Source organism: Cebus imitator, unplaced genomic scaffold (assembly GCF_001604975.1).
Source record: "Cebus imitator isolate Cc_AM_T3 unplaced genomic scaffold, Cebus_imitator-1.0 Scaffold197, whole genome shotgun sequence".
In the NCBI taxonomy this organism is placed as follows: domain Eukaryota; kingdom Metazoa; phylum Chordata; class Mammalia; order Primates; family Cebidae; genus Cebus; species Cebus imitator.
The window spans coordinates 1,365,754-1,381,739 of NW_016107512.1; the positions used below are offsets into that span (position 1 = coordinate 1,365,754).

At 39.7% G+C, this 15,986-nt stretch overlaps 1 protein-coding gene across 8 annotated transcripts in view; it reads left to right on the plus strand.

Annotated features, from left to right (window-relative positions):
• UBR2 (ubiquitin protein ligase E3 component n-recognin 2) overlaps positions 1-15,986 on the plus strand; it is a 118,178-nt gene that overhangs the window by 47,078 nt on the left and 55,114 nt on the right. For 7 of the 8 annotated variants that reach the window (XM_017547295.2, XM_017547294.2, XM_037745305.1 and 4 more), the window contains 4 exons: positions 10,529-10,692; positions 10,784-10,883; positions 13,374-13,502; positions 15,292-15,475. In XM_017547295.2, the coding sequence (XP_017402784.1) occupies positions 10,529-10,692; positions 10,784-10,883; positions 13,374-13,502; positions 15,292-15,475 (577 nt within the window). Of the gene's footprint in view, positions 1-10,220; positions 10,365-10,528; positions 10,693-10,783; positions 10,884-13,373; positions 13,503-15,291; positions 15,476-15,986 lie in introns of those variants that run through there. The other variant, XR_005203228.1, reaches the window with a different exon arrangement.

Sequence of the window (15,986 nt, forward strand, 5' to 3'; positions counted from 1 at the left end):
TTGCCCAGGCTGGAGTGCAATGGCACCATCTCGGCTCACTGCAACCTCTGCCTCAAGGGTTTAAGCAATTCCCCTGCCTCAGCCTCCTGAGTAGCTGGGATTATAGGCATGCACAACCACACCCGTCTAATTTTATATTTTTAGCAGAGAGGGGTTTTGCCATTTTGGTCAGGCTGGTCTCGAACTCCTGACCTCAGTTGAGTCACCCACCTCAACCTCCAAAAGTGCTGATATTACAGGTATGAGCCATTGTGCCGGCCAGCCTTGGTCATTCTTAATCATTTGTATTTCTGTATGAATTTAGATTCAGCATATCAGCTTCCGTACGCACAAAGAAGCCTTCGTATATTTGGATTGGGATTGAAATTAATATGTCCATCAGTTTGGGAAGAATTGATATATTTACAATATTGAGTCTTCTGCCCCATGAACTTGATGTATTTCTTCATTCATTTAGTTTTTTAAAAAAATTTCTTTCAATAATGTATAGTTTTCAGTATAGAGGGCTTCCCACTCTTCTTTTTTGTTTTCTGTTGTTTGTTTTTTTTGTTTGTTTGTTTTTGTTTTTGAGACAGATTCTTGCTCTGTCGCCCAGGTGGAGTGCAGTGGCACGATCTCGGCTCCCTGCAATCTCTGCCTCCCAGGTTCAAGCAATTCTCCTGTCTCAGCCTCCCTAGTACCTGGGATTACAGATACCTGCCGCCATCCCACCCAGCTAAGTTTTGTATTTTTAGTAGAGACAGGGTTTCACCATATTGGTCAGGCTGGTCTTGAACTCCTGACCTCAGGTGATCCACTCACCTCAGTGTCCCAAAATGCTGGGATTACAGATGTGAGCCACTATGCCTCACCCTCCACTCTTTTTTGCTTAGATTTATTTCTAGGTGTTTTGTTTTGTTTTGTTTTGTTTTTTGGCAGGGGTGGAGAGAGATTGTTTTTAGGGTTTTTTGTTTGTTTTTTTGTTGTTTTTTGTTTTTTTTTATGGAGCCTCTCTCTCTCGCCCACGCTGGAGTAATGTGTTGTGGTCTTGGTTCACTGCAACCTCCACCTCCCAGGTTCAAGTGTTTCTTCTGCCTCAGCCTCCCAAGTAGCTGGGGTTACAGCGCATGTCACCACACCTGGCTAATTTTTTGTATTTTTAGTAGAGATGGGGTTTCACCATGTTATCCAGACAGGTCTCAAACTCCTGACCTCAGGTGATCTGCCCACCTCAGCCTTCCAAAGTGCTGGGATTACAGGCGTGAGCCACCGCACCTGGCCTATTTTTGGCTTTTGATGCTGTGGAAAATTTTTTTTTTACTTTGTATTTGCTTATAGAAATAAATTCATTTGTGTATATCAGCCGTGTATCCAGCCACTTTTTCCACATTCATTTATTAGTTCTAACAGTTTATAGATTTTTTAATTTTTGTAATTTTTTTTTTTTAGAGATGGGGTCTCACTGTGTTTGCTCAGGCTGGTCTCAAACTCCTGGGCTCAAGCTATCATCCTGCCTCAGCCTTCCAAAGTGCTGGGATTACAGGCTTGAGCCATTGTGCCCACCCGGTTTATAGATTCTTTTGGATTTTTCTGTGCACGTAATCATATCATCTGTCATCCATGAATAATGGCAGTTTTAGTTCTTATTTCCAATGTTTATATATTTTACTTCATTTTCTTTCTTTATTATACTGGCTGGGACCTCAGCTACAGTGTTGAATACAAGTGGTGAATAAAAGCAGGAATCTTTGTCTCATTTCTGATATCGGGGAAGGCTTTAAATAATTTACCATAAGGCATGATGTTTTGCTTTGGAGTTTTGTTTGCTTGGTTTTTGATTGTTTGTAGATACTCTTTGATCAGATTACAGACATTTTCTTTATTCCTAGTTTGCTCTAAGGTGGTAGTGTTAAGAGCGGGAGCCTTGTGATGTTGCCCAGCCTGCCCTCAAATTCCTGGGCCCAAGCAATTCCCCTGCCTCAGTCTTCCAAGTATCCAGGACTACAGGCACGTGCCACTGAGCCCAGCTTGGTTTTTTTCTGGGTGTGTGTGTGTGTGTGTGTGTGTGTGTGTGTGTGTCTGTTCTGGTTTTTTTGTGTGTGTGTGTGTTTTTTTAAGACAGAGTCTCACTCTGTCCCCAGGCTGAAGTGCGTGGTGTGATCTTGGCTCGCTGCAACCTCCGCCTTCCAGGTTCAAGCGATTCTCCTGCCTCAGCCTTCTGAGTAGCTGGGATTACAGGTATACACCACCATGCCCAGCTAATTTTTGTATTTTTGGTAGAGACAGGGGTTTCACCATGGTGTTCAGGCTGGTCTCGAACTCCTGACCTGGTGATCTGCCCACCTCGGCCTCCCAAAGTGCTGGGATTACAGGTGTGAGCCACCATGCTTGCTGGTTTTTGTTTGTTTTAAATCATGAATGTGTTTGATTTTCATGAATTCAGGACAGGCATTGGGTGGTATGATCAGGTGGATTTTTTCTTCTTGCGTTATTTATAAGATTATTTAATTTTTATTCAAATGTCTTACTACTCTTGCATTAAGGAAATCAAACTTGGTTGTGGTGTATTGTCTTTCTTCTATATTACTTGATTCTATTTGTGCACGCTTATTTGTGAGAAACATTAAGTTATAATTTTCCTTGTAATAGCTCTTCAGGGTTTTAGTATTAAGATTAAAGAGGACTCATTAATGAAGTTGGCATGTATATTCTGTTTTCTATTTAAGATAGGTATTGCTCTTTTTTTTTTTTTTTTGAGACCAAGTCTCACTCTACTGCCCAGGCTGGAGTGCAGTGGTGCAATCTCAGCTCCCTGCAGCCTCAACCTCCTGTGTGCAAGTGATCCGCCTCAGCCCCCAAGTAGCTAGGACTACAAGAATGCACCACCACACCTGGCTAAATTTTTTTTAGTGTTTGTTAAGTTGGGAGGGTTGGGGGGTGGTTCTTGCTTTGTTGCCCAGGCTGGTCTTGAACTCCTGACCTTAAGTGATCCTTCCACCTTGGCCTCCCAAAGTGTTGGGATTACAGGTGTGAACCACTTACTGCTTATTGCTTTTGTAATTGCCCAACAGTTTCTTCCTGCCCACTCTACAGACAAAATCGATTCACTGAGACCACAGCATTGCAGTACAGAAAGAGTTTAATTGACATGAGGCTGGACACACCACATGGGAGACAGTTATCACTCAGAATCTCCTCCTGAAGTCTTGGCGTTTAGGTGTTTTCAAGAATAATTTGGTGTGCAGAAAACTAGGGAGTAGGTGATGCTGTTTGGTTGAGGAGGGTATCATTGGGGTGTGTGCTGAATCCACTTGTGGCTAAGGGTCACAGGACTGTTTGAATCATGAATCACAAGTAATGCAAAAGTCTGAAAAGGCATCTCAAAAAGGCCACTCTTAGGCTCTACAATAGTGTTGTTATCTACGGGAGTAATTGTGGAAGTTACAAATCTTGTGATTGCTGGTTATCATTTAACTTACATTTTGGCATAATGCAGGCCCCTGTCAGCATCTTAACCTTGTGAACTTTCATTAGTTTTATAAAGGCAGTTTCCTTTGGGAAAGGGCTGTTATCTTCCTTGCTTTAAGGTTAAACTACAAATTAAATTTCTCCCAAAGTTAGTTTGGCCTGCATCCCAGAATGACCCAAGACAGCTTAGAGGTTAGAAGCATGATGGAGTCAACTATATCAGATTTCTCATACTGTCATAATTTTGCAAAGGCACTTTACTGTCTTAAATATTTGGAAGAATTCTCCAGTGTAGCCATCTGGGCCTCAAGATTTCTTTCTGGAAATGATTTTATAGCCAGTTAAAAATTTTAATAGGACTATTCAGAATTTCTGTTTCTTGTTTTGCTTCTAATAACATGTTTTTTTGTGGGGGGAAGGGATTGGCTAACTTCATTTAAATTTCCAATTATACTGATTTAATATTTATCTTATTTTCCATTTAATATATTTCAGATCCGTAGGTTTTGTAGTATTTTTTGTAATCCTTTTTTAAATTTACATTTTTCTTACCAGTCTTTCTAGAAATGTATACTCTTTTTGAGACAGGGTCTCACTCTGTCACCCAACCTGGAGTGCAGTGGCATGATTTCAGCTCACTGCAATCTCCACCTCCCAGGTCCAAGCAGTTCTTGTGCCTCAGCCTCCCAAGTAGCTCTGACCATAGGCATGCATCACCATGCCAGGCTAATTTTTGTATTTTTAGAAGAGATGGAGTTTTGTCATTTTAGCTAGGCTGGTCTCGAAATCCTGGCCTCATGTAATCTGCCTACCTTAGCCTCCCAAAGTGCTGGTTTACAGGCATGAGCCAACATGCCCAGCCTAGAGATATATATGCTTACTAGTTTTTTCAAAGAATCAACCTTTATTTGCACTGATTTATTTTTCCCCTTTTATATATTTGTTTTGTTTTATTAATTTATATTCTTTCCTTTTTTGTATTTTCTTTAGATTTATTTTGCCATTCTTGTGTAATTTCTTTCTTTTTTTCTTTCTTGACCACCATGTAATTTCTTTATAGATTTTTAGATCAGTTACTTTCAGCCTTTCTTCTTTTCTGATGATTTAAGACTTACGTTTCTGTCTAAGCATAATTTTAACTGCATCTCACAATCTTGTTATGTGGCAAATGACATTTAAAAAGTTTTGTTTCGCAAGTTCAAATGAACTTAGGTAATAAAGGATGCTCTCATCTTCCTGGTGAGAGGACACTTTACAGAAGGGAAATGTATGCTCTGTTTTTACAGCTTTTCCTGTGTCTGCTGTCATCAGTTGCCTTCATCTCAAAATAATCCTTATGCCCAAGTGGCATATTTTGGGGGTGCATATTCGAGTTCTCTTCAGCAGATAGAGTGAGGTGGATCACTTTAGTCCAGTCAGCGATTTAAATGTGTCCAGGTTGGTTTGGCAATACTCAGTCTTCCTTCTGCTTCATCCCCACCCCTGACACATAACTCCCTAAGGGTTCCCCATTGAGAGTCTGGAGTTCTTCCCTAGAATTCGAGTTCTTCCACTTGGTAGGAATTTGAACACTAATCTTGTTTCCTTTTGTAACTTCAGAATTTTGTGCATGTCTTTAAGGAAAAACTGGGAGAACACTGAACTCATTACCCCCTTCTCTTATTTTTACTGGGATTCTGGCGTCTCTAACACCCTGGGACGGGTACGGTCTCAGCAAGTTTTTCTCCCTAATAATAGCTAGTTCCGTACAGACTTTTTAACCACACGGTGGATTACCTTGCTCGCTTCCCAGTTAGAGCTGATTTGTCAAGACGAGGGAATTGCAATAGAGAAAGAGTTGAGTACGCAGAGAGCTGGCTAAGCAGGAGACCAAAGCTTTATTATTACTCAAATCAGCCACCCCAACAATTTGTAGCCCAGGTATTTTTTTTTTAGAGGCTTTGGAGGGCAGGGGCTAGGAAATAGGGGATGCTGATTGGTTGGGTAGAATCATAGGGAGTTGAAGCTGTCTACTTGTGCTGAGTCAGTTCCTAGGTGGGGGCCACAAGACCAGATAAGCCAGTTTGCAAGTCTGGGTGTCTCCAGCAAGTCCATCAGAATGCAGCATCTAAAAAATACCTCAAACACCAATCTTAGGTTTTACAATAGTAATGTTATCTGTAGGAGCAGTTGGGGGAGGTTAGTGATCTTGTGACTTCTAGCTGCATGACTTCTGAGCCATAATTTCTAATCTTGTGGCAAATTTGTTGGCTTTACAAACACAGTCTGGTTCCCAAGCAAGGAAGGAGTTTGTTTCGGGGAGAGGCTATTATTATCTTTGTTTTGTTTTGTTTTGTTTTTTGAGGACAGAGTCCTACTCTGCCACCCAGGCTGGAATGCAGTGGTGCCATCGTGGCCCACTGTAGCCTTGACCTCCTGAGTTCGAGCCAGCCTCCTGATTCAGCCTCCCGAGTAGCTAGGACTACAAGTGTGTGCCACCACACCTGGATAAGTTTTTTATTAGTAGAGGCAATGTCTTGCTATGTTGCCTGGGCTGCTCTTGAACACCTGGGCTCAAATGATCCTCCCACCCCAGCCTCCCAAAGTACTAGAATTATAGGCATGAGCCATCACACTCAGCCTTTGTTTTAAAGTCTTTGCTTTAAAGTTAAACTATAAACCACATTCCTCCCAAAATTAGGACAGGTTTGGAGATTAAAGGCAAGATGATGTCAGGTAGCTTCTCTTTTATTGTTATAATTTTCTTACTTGTTAGAGTTTCGGTCAAGACCCCGTACTGGCCAAGCACAGTGGCTCACGCCTGTAATCCCAGCACTTTGGGAGGCTGAGATGAGCAGATCACTTGAGGTCAGGAGTTCAAGACCAGCCTGGCCAACATGATGAAACCCTGTCTCTTCTAAAAATACAAAAACTTAGCTGGGCATGGTGGCAGGCGCTGGTAATCCCAGCTACTCAGGTGGCTGAGACAGGAGAATTATTTAAATTCGTGAGGCGGAGGTTGCAGTGAGCCAAGATAATGCCGCTGCACTCCAGCCTGAGTGACAGAGTGAGACTCCAACTCAAAAAAAAAAAAAACAGTACTTATAAATCAAGTAATTAGAGTATCCTAGTTCTAATTTATTAAATATGTGTTCAGTCAGCATTATCCCTGTATGCTATGGCACGTTTAGTTTAACTAAAAGTATAGGCATAGATTATTATTATTCAGTTGTGTTTTTCAGTCTTAGGGGAGAATTTGGCCCATTTTGAATTGCTGTTAAATGCGTAATGTGCCTTGCAATACAAAATTGAATATGAATCACATAAAATAAAAACTATAATTCAGGTAAGTAGTGGTAATGTTTTTTGGGTTTTTTTGCTTCATTTGTTTTATTTTGAGATGGAGTTTTGCTTTTGTCACCCAGGCTAGAGTGCGCTGGCACGATCTTGACTCACAGCAGCCTCCACCTCCTGGGTTCAAGCCATTCTCCAGCCAATCTCAGCTTCCCGAGTAGCTGGGATTATAGGTGCCTGCCACCATGCCTGGCTAATTCTTCTATTGTTAGTGGAGAGGAAGTTTCACCACGTTGGCCAGGCTGGTCTCAAGCTCCTGACTTCAGGTGATCCGCCCACCTCGGCCTCCAAAGTACTCAGATTATAGGCATGAGCCACTGTGCCCAGCTGATAGTGGTAATGTTTTTTAAAGCAAAGTGAATTGTAGGCATTAAAATTAAGTAAGGCCAGGTACAGTGGTGTTCACCTGTAATCCCAACACTTTGGGAGGCCAAGGCAGGCGGATGACTTGACATCAGGAATTCATTAACCAGCCTGGATAATTTGGTGAAACCTCATCTTTACTAAATACGTATTAAAAAATTAGCCTGGCATGGTGATACACACCGTAATCCTAGCTACTCGGGAGGCTGAGGTGGGAGGATCACTTGAATCCTGGAAGAGGAGGTTGCAGTGAGCCAAGATTATGCCACTGCACAGCAGCCTGAGTGACAGAGCAAGACTCTGTCTCAAAAAAAAATTAAGTAATTTTTTAGGGTAAGTATTAGGTACAAGAAATATATACCAAGAATATATATACCAAATAATGTTTGATATTTAATACTGAAAATTACATTGAAAGGTTGACAACAGTTTCTTAGCACAGGCGATAAAGCTGAGAACCAAAGGTCTTTTATTTTTCTGTTTGTAACTTTGAAAAATACACGTTTTTTTGTTACCTTTTAGAAGTAGAAATGCCTGAATAACTCCCCTGGTTTTTGTTTTGGTTTGTTTTTCTGGGATTTTTACTACTTTTAAGAGTCACGGTCTTGCTGTGTTGCTCGGGCTAGCTCAAGCAGTTCTTGACCTCAGCCTCACAAGTAGCTGGAACTATAGACGTGAGCCACTGTGGCCAGCTATTCCCCTGTTTTAATGGGACATTGGTAATGAACCACCCTAGCAGTAACAGCAGCAGCAGCAGCAGTAGTGGTGACCACTCTATTATTATGATTTATTTATTTATTTTTAATTGAGACAGAGTCTTGCTCTGTCACCCAGGCTGAAGTACAATGGCGTGATCTCGACTCACTGCAACCTCCACCTCTTGGATTCAAGCAGTTCTCCTGCCTCAGCCTCCCGAGTAGTTGAGATTACAGGCACCTACCGCCATGCCTAGCTAATTTTTGTATTTTTTAGTAGAAACAGGGTTTCACCATGTTGGCCAGGCTGGTCTCGAACTCCTGACCTCGGTGATCCACTCGTCTCAGCCTTCCAAAGTCCTAGGATTACGGGCATGAGCCACCATACCCGGCCTATTTCTTTCTTTTTTTTTTTTTTTTTTAATTTGACACCCAGTAAAGACAATTAGAATCCAATCCAAAAGTGTGCAGTATGTGAACCATCTCTGTTAACATTCACCTGAAAGTAAAAACGCTAATAAGTGCCTTGATTCGTGGGGGTTTACATTCTAACAATATTAAGCTGCTCTCCACCAAACTTCTTTTGCCGCCTGCTTTAGGTCCTATAAGCTCAGTGGAATTGAATCATACTCATTTAACTTCCTCAAAACCAACTAAAACAACAAACAACCTTAGTCTTCACTGTTGAGGAAAATTTAACAGAAGTTTATCATGTAAACTTTTGAGCTCCTTAGAGCCTAAGTCCTGGCAATGTGATGATTTAAGGGTTTTTTCAACCAGATAATCAAAAGCTAAGACATTTTTTAAGAAGTTTTCAAAGGTATGCTTTATAGATTTTCTACTTATCTGCTGACTTTAGAATTTAACATCTGTATTCGAATACAGTTTTGATATATTCTTGGACTTCTGTCTTCTGCATTTTTGTTCCTACTTATTTGGGTTTTTCTGGTTTTTTTTGTTTGTTTGTTTTTGAGACAGGGTCTCACTCTGTCACCCAGGCTAGAGTAGTGTGATCATGGCTCACTATAGCCTTGACCTCCCCCGCTCAGGTGATCTTCCCACTTCAGCCTCCCGGGTAGCTGGGAATACAAGTACATGCTACCACACCCAGCTATTTTTTTTTTAGTTTTTATAGAGACAGGGTTTCACTATGTTGCCCAGGGTGGTCTCAAACTCCTGGGCTCAAGTGATCCACCTGCCTCAGCCTCCCAAAGTGCTGGTGTTGCAAATGTGAACTACCATACCTGGCCTTGTCCTACTTTGTGACAAAACTTTTTCTGTTGCTAATTACCTGATCTTGACTTATGCGAGACCTGTTTAAGTTGTCACCCAGCATCAATAACACTCTAGAATCCTAGGAGAGATTAACTATTGAGGCTGGAAGGTGTTGGGGGAAAGATCCATGATCTTTTGTATCAGAATAAAAAAACGAAGCATTCCAAGTAATATTGGCTCTACTAGGGCAGATTAACACCATCAAAATGGCAAAGAGCAAAATGTTTGAAGTTATATTGTGTTATGGAGGGCATGAGGGGTGTGGCCTACATTGTAGGTAGAAATATAAATTGTTAAGCCTCTTTGTGGAAACAGTTTGGTGATATCATTAAAATTTATTATGTACATACTGTTTATCCGATTAATTCCGCTTTAGGAAATTATTCTACAAATATTCCTAAAACTATACACAGTGGTTATTTGTTGCAACGTGTTTTTTAATAATATAAAACTGGAAACAATCCAAATGTCTGACCAGTCAGGGCCTGGCTAAATAAAATCTGATACAAAAGTATACCTGGTTAAGAAGAATGAGGAGCATTTGTAAGAACTGATATGGGACATTGTCCCATATCAAAATAAAAAATGTACAAAACAGTATTTATAATATGCTATCCTTTGTGGGAAAGAGATAGATATAATACTTGTGTATGTATTATATACATACTTGTGTATACTTAATATATACTTTATGTATTTATACATTTTATATATATGTATATTATATATAGTATATATTCTATAATTGTGTGTGTGTGTGTGTGTGTATAAAATACAGGCTCACTCTCTACGTATAATACACATATACCATCTCTGCAAGAATGTGCAAGGAGCTGCTGTTAACAGGGTTTGCTTTTAGAAGGGAGACCTCAGGAGCTAGGAGACTTACTTTTCCCTGTTGTATTTGGTATTATTTACATGTATTTGCTTATTCAAAAAATTATACACACATGCACACACAAAGAAACAACAACAAAATATTATCAACTAAGGAAATGAATAAATCTCAACTAAGGAAATGAAGAGAAAATATTGTTTCATACTGAGTTCTACAGAATCTAAACCTAAACCTCTGGATCCTAGAATAATTATACCATACCATTATAGGTGTCTAAATGTCTCAGTTAAGGAAAATTTGCAGCCTGATTCAGAGCCCCCACCCTGAATTATCTTTGAATAATGAGCCTTGGAACTGTCTTCTAACGTTCTGGCATCTGATGTAATTTTTGCTTCATACACGTGGCAATTGGAGTAAGTAATTGTTACTTAGAAATACACAGTTATGCATTTATGACGTATAGTTGTGTTGAAAACGGCCTAAACTGAAAAAACTAAACAATGTTGGTGACTTTTTTTTTTAGTCTCCTAGTACATAGTTTTTGATTACCATGCATTCTGATAACACTCTGTTTTAGGCTCGAATGCTCATCACAGAAGAAAACCTGATGACCATTATCATTAAGACTTTTATGGATCATTTGAGACATCGAGATGCGCAGGGCAGATTTCAGTTTGAGCGATATACTGCTTTACAAGCCTTCAAATTTAGGAGAGTTCAGAGCCTTATTTTAGATCTCAAGTAAGTTTTTGTTTAACTATTAAACCAGTTGCAACTTGTAGAAAGTCAGTGTTTATGTTAATTGCCACTGTGTGTGCTTTATCTTATTCAGGTATGTGTTAATTAGCAAACCAACTGAATGGTCGGATGAGCTGAGGCAGAAGTTCCTAGAAGGGTTCGATGCCTTTTTGGAATTACTAAAATGTATGCAGGTATGTAAAAAACTGTTACATTTTTCTTTTTCCTTTTTTTTTTTTCTCTTTTCTCTTTTTTTAAGAGATGGGGGTCTCACTATGTTGCCCAGGGTGGAGTGCAGTGGCTAGTTGTAGACATAACCATAGTACACTACACGTTTGAACTCCTGGGCTCTAGCAATTTTCCTGCCTCAGCCTCCTAAATTGCTTGTGTCTAGAGGTGCAGGCACAGGCCCGGCTTCTTTGTTGTTGTTGTTCATTGAAATGAACAGCTTTCTGTGTGTGCATCTTTTCATTTTGTGCACGTTTCCAAAAGATCAATTTGGATGGCTGTAATTCGGACCAGGAAGCTCCTCTTTAATTGGAGACTCTTAGAAAGGTATGGAGCAGAGGAGATCCCAGCAAAGATTCTGGCGTCTACTGCTCTTGGGTTTTTTCTGTTACTTTGTTCGGTTTTTTTTTTTTTTTTTTTTTTTTTTTTTTTTTTTTTTTTTTTTTTTTTTTTTTTTTTTTTTTTTTTAAGACAGATAGTCACTCTGTCGCCCAGGCTGGAGTGCAGTGGCGCAATCTCAGCTCACTGCAAGCTCTGCCTCCAGAGTTCACGTGATTCTCTTGCCTCAGACTCCCTAGTAGGTGGGGTTACAGGTATACACCACACATCCAGCTAATTTTTTGTGGCTTTAGTAGATATGGGGTTTCACCGAGTTGTCCAGGCTGGTCTTGAACGCCTGACCTCAAGTGATCCCCACATCTCAACCTCCCAAAGTGCTAGGATTACAGGCATGAGCTACCATACCTGTCCTGTTTTTTGGTTTTTTTTTTAGACAGTTTTTCACTCTGTCGCCCAGGCTGGAGTGCGGTGGCACAGTCTTGGCTTTGGCTCACTGCAAACTCCGCCTCCTGGGTTCGTTCGCCTACCTCAGCTTTCTGAGTAGCTGGGATCTCAGGTACCTGCCACCATGCCCTGCTAATTTTGTATTTTTAGTAGAGACAAGGTTTCACCAAGTTCTCAAGGCTGGTCTCAAACTTCTGACCTCAAGTGATCAAGCCTGCCTCAGCCTCCCAGCGTGCTGGGATTACAGGTGTGAGTCACTACGCCAGCCACTTTTGTATTTCTTTTGGTTTCCACTAATGTTCTTTTTTTAGAGGTTACAAGTTTATTTTTTTTAATATGCTTTCTTGGAAGTATAGTCAAGTTATTTGAGAAACTGTAGTTGTTTTTTATTTTGCTTTTTAATGTTTCCATATTTCTTTTTCTCTCCTTCATGTGATATTTATATAATACAGTGTAGACCTTTTTCCCCTGTTCAATTCTCTTTTTAGGAAACATCCCTATATACAAAACAGAATCTAGAAGTAGAAACCAACAGGTATATTTAACCAGTTATAACTGTAAGAAGATAGGTGACGTCTCTAAAAACCTGAGCAAGTACTGTTATGATTTCTTTAGTAGCCACCTGGCTTTCTTAAGAAAAGGAATGACCAAAGTTGACTTATCTTTATTTTTATTTATTTAAATTTTTTTTATTTTTTTATTTTTGAGGTAGAGTCTTGCTTTATTACCCAGGCTGGAGTGCAATGGCATGATCTTATCTTACTGCAGCCTCTCTCTGCCTCCCAGGTTCAAGTGATTCTTCTGCCTCAGCTTCCCGAGTAGCTGGGATTATAGGCACATGCCACCATGCCTGGCTAATTTTTGTATTGTTAGCAGAGATAAGGTTTTGCAGTGTTGGCCAGGCTGGTCTTGAACTCCTGACCTCAAGTGATCCCCACATCTCAACCTCCCAGAGTGCTGGGATTACAGGCATGGACCACCATACCTCGCCTAACTTACCATTTTTAGGGAACATTCTAGTTCCTAGGTTGGGTGGTAGTTCATGGGTGTTTATTATAATACTACTGTGTTTTTCATTTATCTATAAAAACAGTAGCTACTTTGGTCATTTTTGATACTTGAAGTATTCTGTATTCTCTATTATTTAATAAGTTCTGACATAGTAGAATAGTTAGGCTAGTTTCTGAACAGTAATTTTAATTAAAAGCTGTTTATTGTTTTGCCATCTTTCAGGCTCTATGAAAACTTTTAATTGCATATTAGGAAATATTAAAGCTTTAATATATTATAAAATACATTTATAAATTCAGTAACATTTAAAAAACTTGTCACATTTCCTTTACAATTTTTTTCTGTAGACAGTAGAGCTAAAAAGGATGTGAAGGATTATTTCAGTGAAATATTGAAGTATTTTATTGCCTAACACAGATTTAGAAGATACCTCTGAAATAATGCATTTACTGGAATTTTTAAATTTATATTTTAGAGAATATTATATACACACATAATTTTAAACGCTATTATTTCTCATAGTACTTGAAGTTTCCTGTTAAAACTTGTACCTTCTATATTTTTATAATCAATTTATATTTCCTCTACATTACTTCTTAGGTTTCCCTATAAAAGAACAACTATAATTTTCATTCATATATAAATTTTTCACTTCCTTTAAGGGAATGGATCCAATTACACGTCAAGTAGGACAGCATATTGAAATGGAACCAGAGTGGGAAGCAGCCTTCACACTGCAAATGAAACTAACACATGTCATTTCGATGATGCAGGACTGGTGTGCTTCAGATGTGAGTCTCTTCTGGGCATGGGGAATAAGAGGAAAATGGAGGAGAGAGGAATAAGCAGAATCCTAAGTAAATTCTGAGGAGATCTGGAGAAAATAGTGGTGATGCTTAAGTTCATTAAACAGCATATTTTCCTTCTCCACCTATAAACTCAATAAAATTTTAAATTCTACAGCCTTAGGAAAAACTTGAAAAATAGAGAAACAAATAATCCAAATTGCCTCTTCCGTAACGTAACTATCTTTATTGTTGTTTTTTTTTTCATAATATATTCTAGACTTTGAGAATATAAAAACAGTAGTTTATAAATTTATTCAAAAATAAAGGTTTATTATTGGTACATTTGTCCTGTCTTAAAATTATTTTGGCCTTCCTTTGGTGATAAAGTCTAGATGAGATCCTGTATACTTTAAGAGGTTAGGGAAAGTTTCCATAAGGTCTGAACAATGTGTAAAAGTTAATGGAACCAAGAGTAAATGATATTCCTGACTGAGAAGAGAGCTGCATTACAGTCTGTGATGTCAGAGACTAGGAAAGTCCTAGGAGCTGTAGAAAGGTCTGTGATTGGAGCACAGAGGTAGAGAACAGAGATTTGGGCACAGGAGTGTAGGGCCTTGGCCATGGAAAGAAGTTTGAATATAATTTTCTTTTCTTTTCTTTTCTTTTTTGGAAACAGTGCTCTCTTGCCCAGGCTAGAGTACAGTGGTGCAGTCCTGGCTCACTGCAGCCTTGACCTCCCTGGACTCAGGTCATCCTCCCACCTCAGCCTCCCAAGTAGCTGGAACAACAGGCAAACACCATCATACCTAGCTAATTTTTTTATTTTTTGTAGAGACAGTGTTTCACCATGTTGCCCAAGCTGGTCCTGAACTCCTGGGCTCAAGCAATCTGCCTCTGTCAGCCTCCCAAAGTCTTAGAATTACAGGCGTGAGCCACCACACTCAGCCTGCATTTTATTCTTTTTTTTTTTTTTTTGAGACGGAGTTTCGCTCTTGTTACCCAGGCTGGAGTGCAATGGCGCGATCTCGGCTCACCGCAACCTCCGCCTCCTGGGTTCAGGCAATTCTCCTGCCTCAGCCTCCTGAGTAGCTGGGATTACAGGCACGTGCCACCATGCCCAGCTAATTTTTTTTTGTAGTTTTAGTAGAGACGGGGTTTCACCTTGTTGACCAGGATGGTGTCGATCTCTTGACCTCGTGATCCACCCACCTCAGCCTCCCAAAGTGCTGGGATTACAGGCTTGAGCCACCGCGCCCAGCCTGCATTTTATTCTAATTGAAGTGGGAAGCCTTTAGAGATTACCATCTCTATTAAATTCCCTGCTTAACTCTTGCCCCGTTTATCCATTCTCCATTTAGCGACATGATTCAATTTACATGTTTTTTAAAATTGCTCTGTATGGAGAATGGATGAAGGGGGCAAGAGTGAAAGCAGGGAATTTAATAGAGAGATGCTTGGCAATGCCTTGGAGTTACTAGAGATGGAGAAAAGTGGCAAGTTTTGAGAGAAACTTAGAAGATGAAGCTGCCAGCTTGATAATAGATTGAACAATGGGGAATGGAGGAAAGGAGGGTATTAGAATACCTTCTAGATTTCCACAGCTATATGGGTAAATGTATCATTCACTGAGGGCACATTGGAAGAGGGACCCAGTTTGGGAGGGAGGACTGAGTTTGGTTTTGCCCATGTTGTTATTTGAGCTACTTACTCATCACTGAATTTGAGGTGCTTATTCAATGTTGTAGAAACTCAACCTTTTGAGTAACTTACGGAAAAACCCCTCTTTTTTTAGGAAAAAGTGTTAATTGAAGCTTACAAGAAATGTCTTGCTGTACTGATGCAGTGTCATGGTGGTTATACTGATGGTGAACAGCCAATCACGCTAAGCATTTGTGGACATTCAGTGGAAACTATCAGATACTGTGTTTCCCAAGAGAAAGTTAGCATTCACCTCCCAGTTTCTCGCTTACTTGCAGGTAAAGCATTTTCCCTAAAATAAAACCTTAAAATTGTCTTTTAAATTGTTGTTTGTGGTTAATGTCTGTGAATACTTACTTTCTGTCAGACTTTATTCTGTGATTTTTACATCATTGATTTGTCCAGTCATCACATAGTCCTGTGAAGTAGGTATTATTATTAAGCTTGCTTCACAGATGGGAAGACAGGGGCATAGAGGGTGACATGGCTTTAGTAAGTCACACAACAAGAAAGCATAAGTTGGCATTATAAGGAAGTTTGTCCCCAGAGGCCATGTTTATAGCCATTATGCCATAGTGCTTCTTTAGGCTTAACTACAGATACCACATGTTTTATCATTTAACTGAATCTAGCTTAAAAGTCTGTGTTGTTGGCAAGTACTGGAGCAAATAAATAAATAAATAATAAATAAAATTTTGTGTTGTTACCATCAAATTAATCTGTCACTTAAGCAATTGCTAATAACTTATAGCCACCCTAGGTTTTCTATTTTCCTTTTTTTTCCCTAAG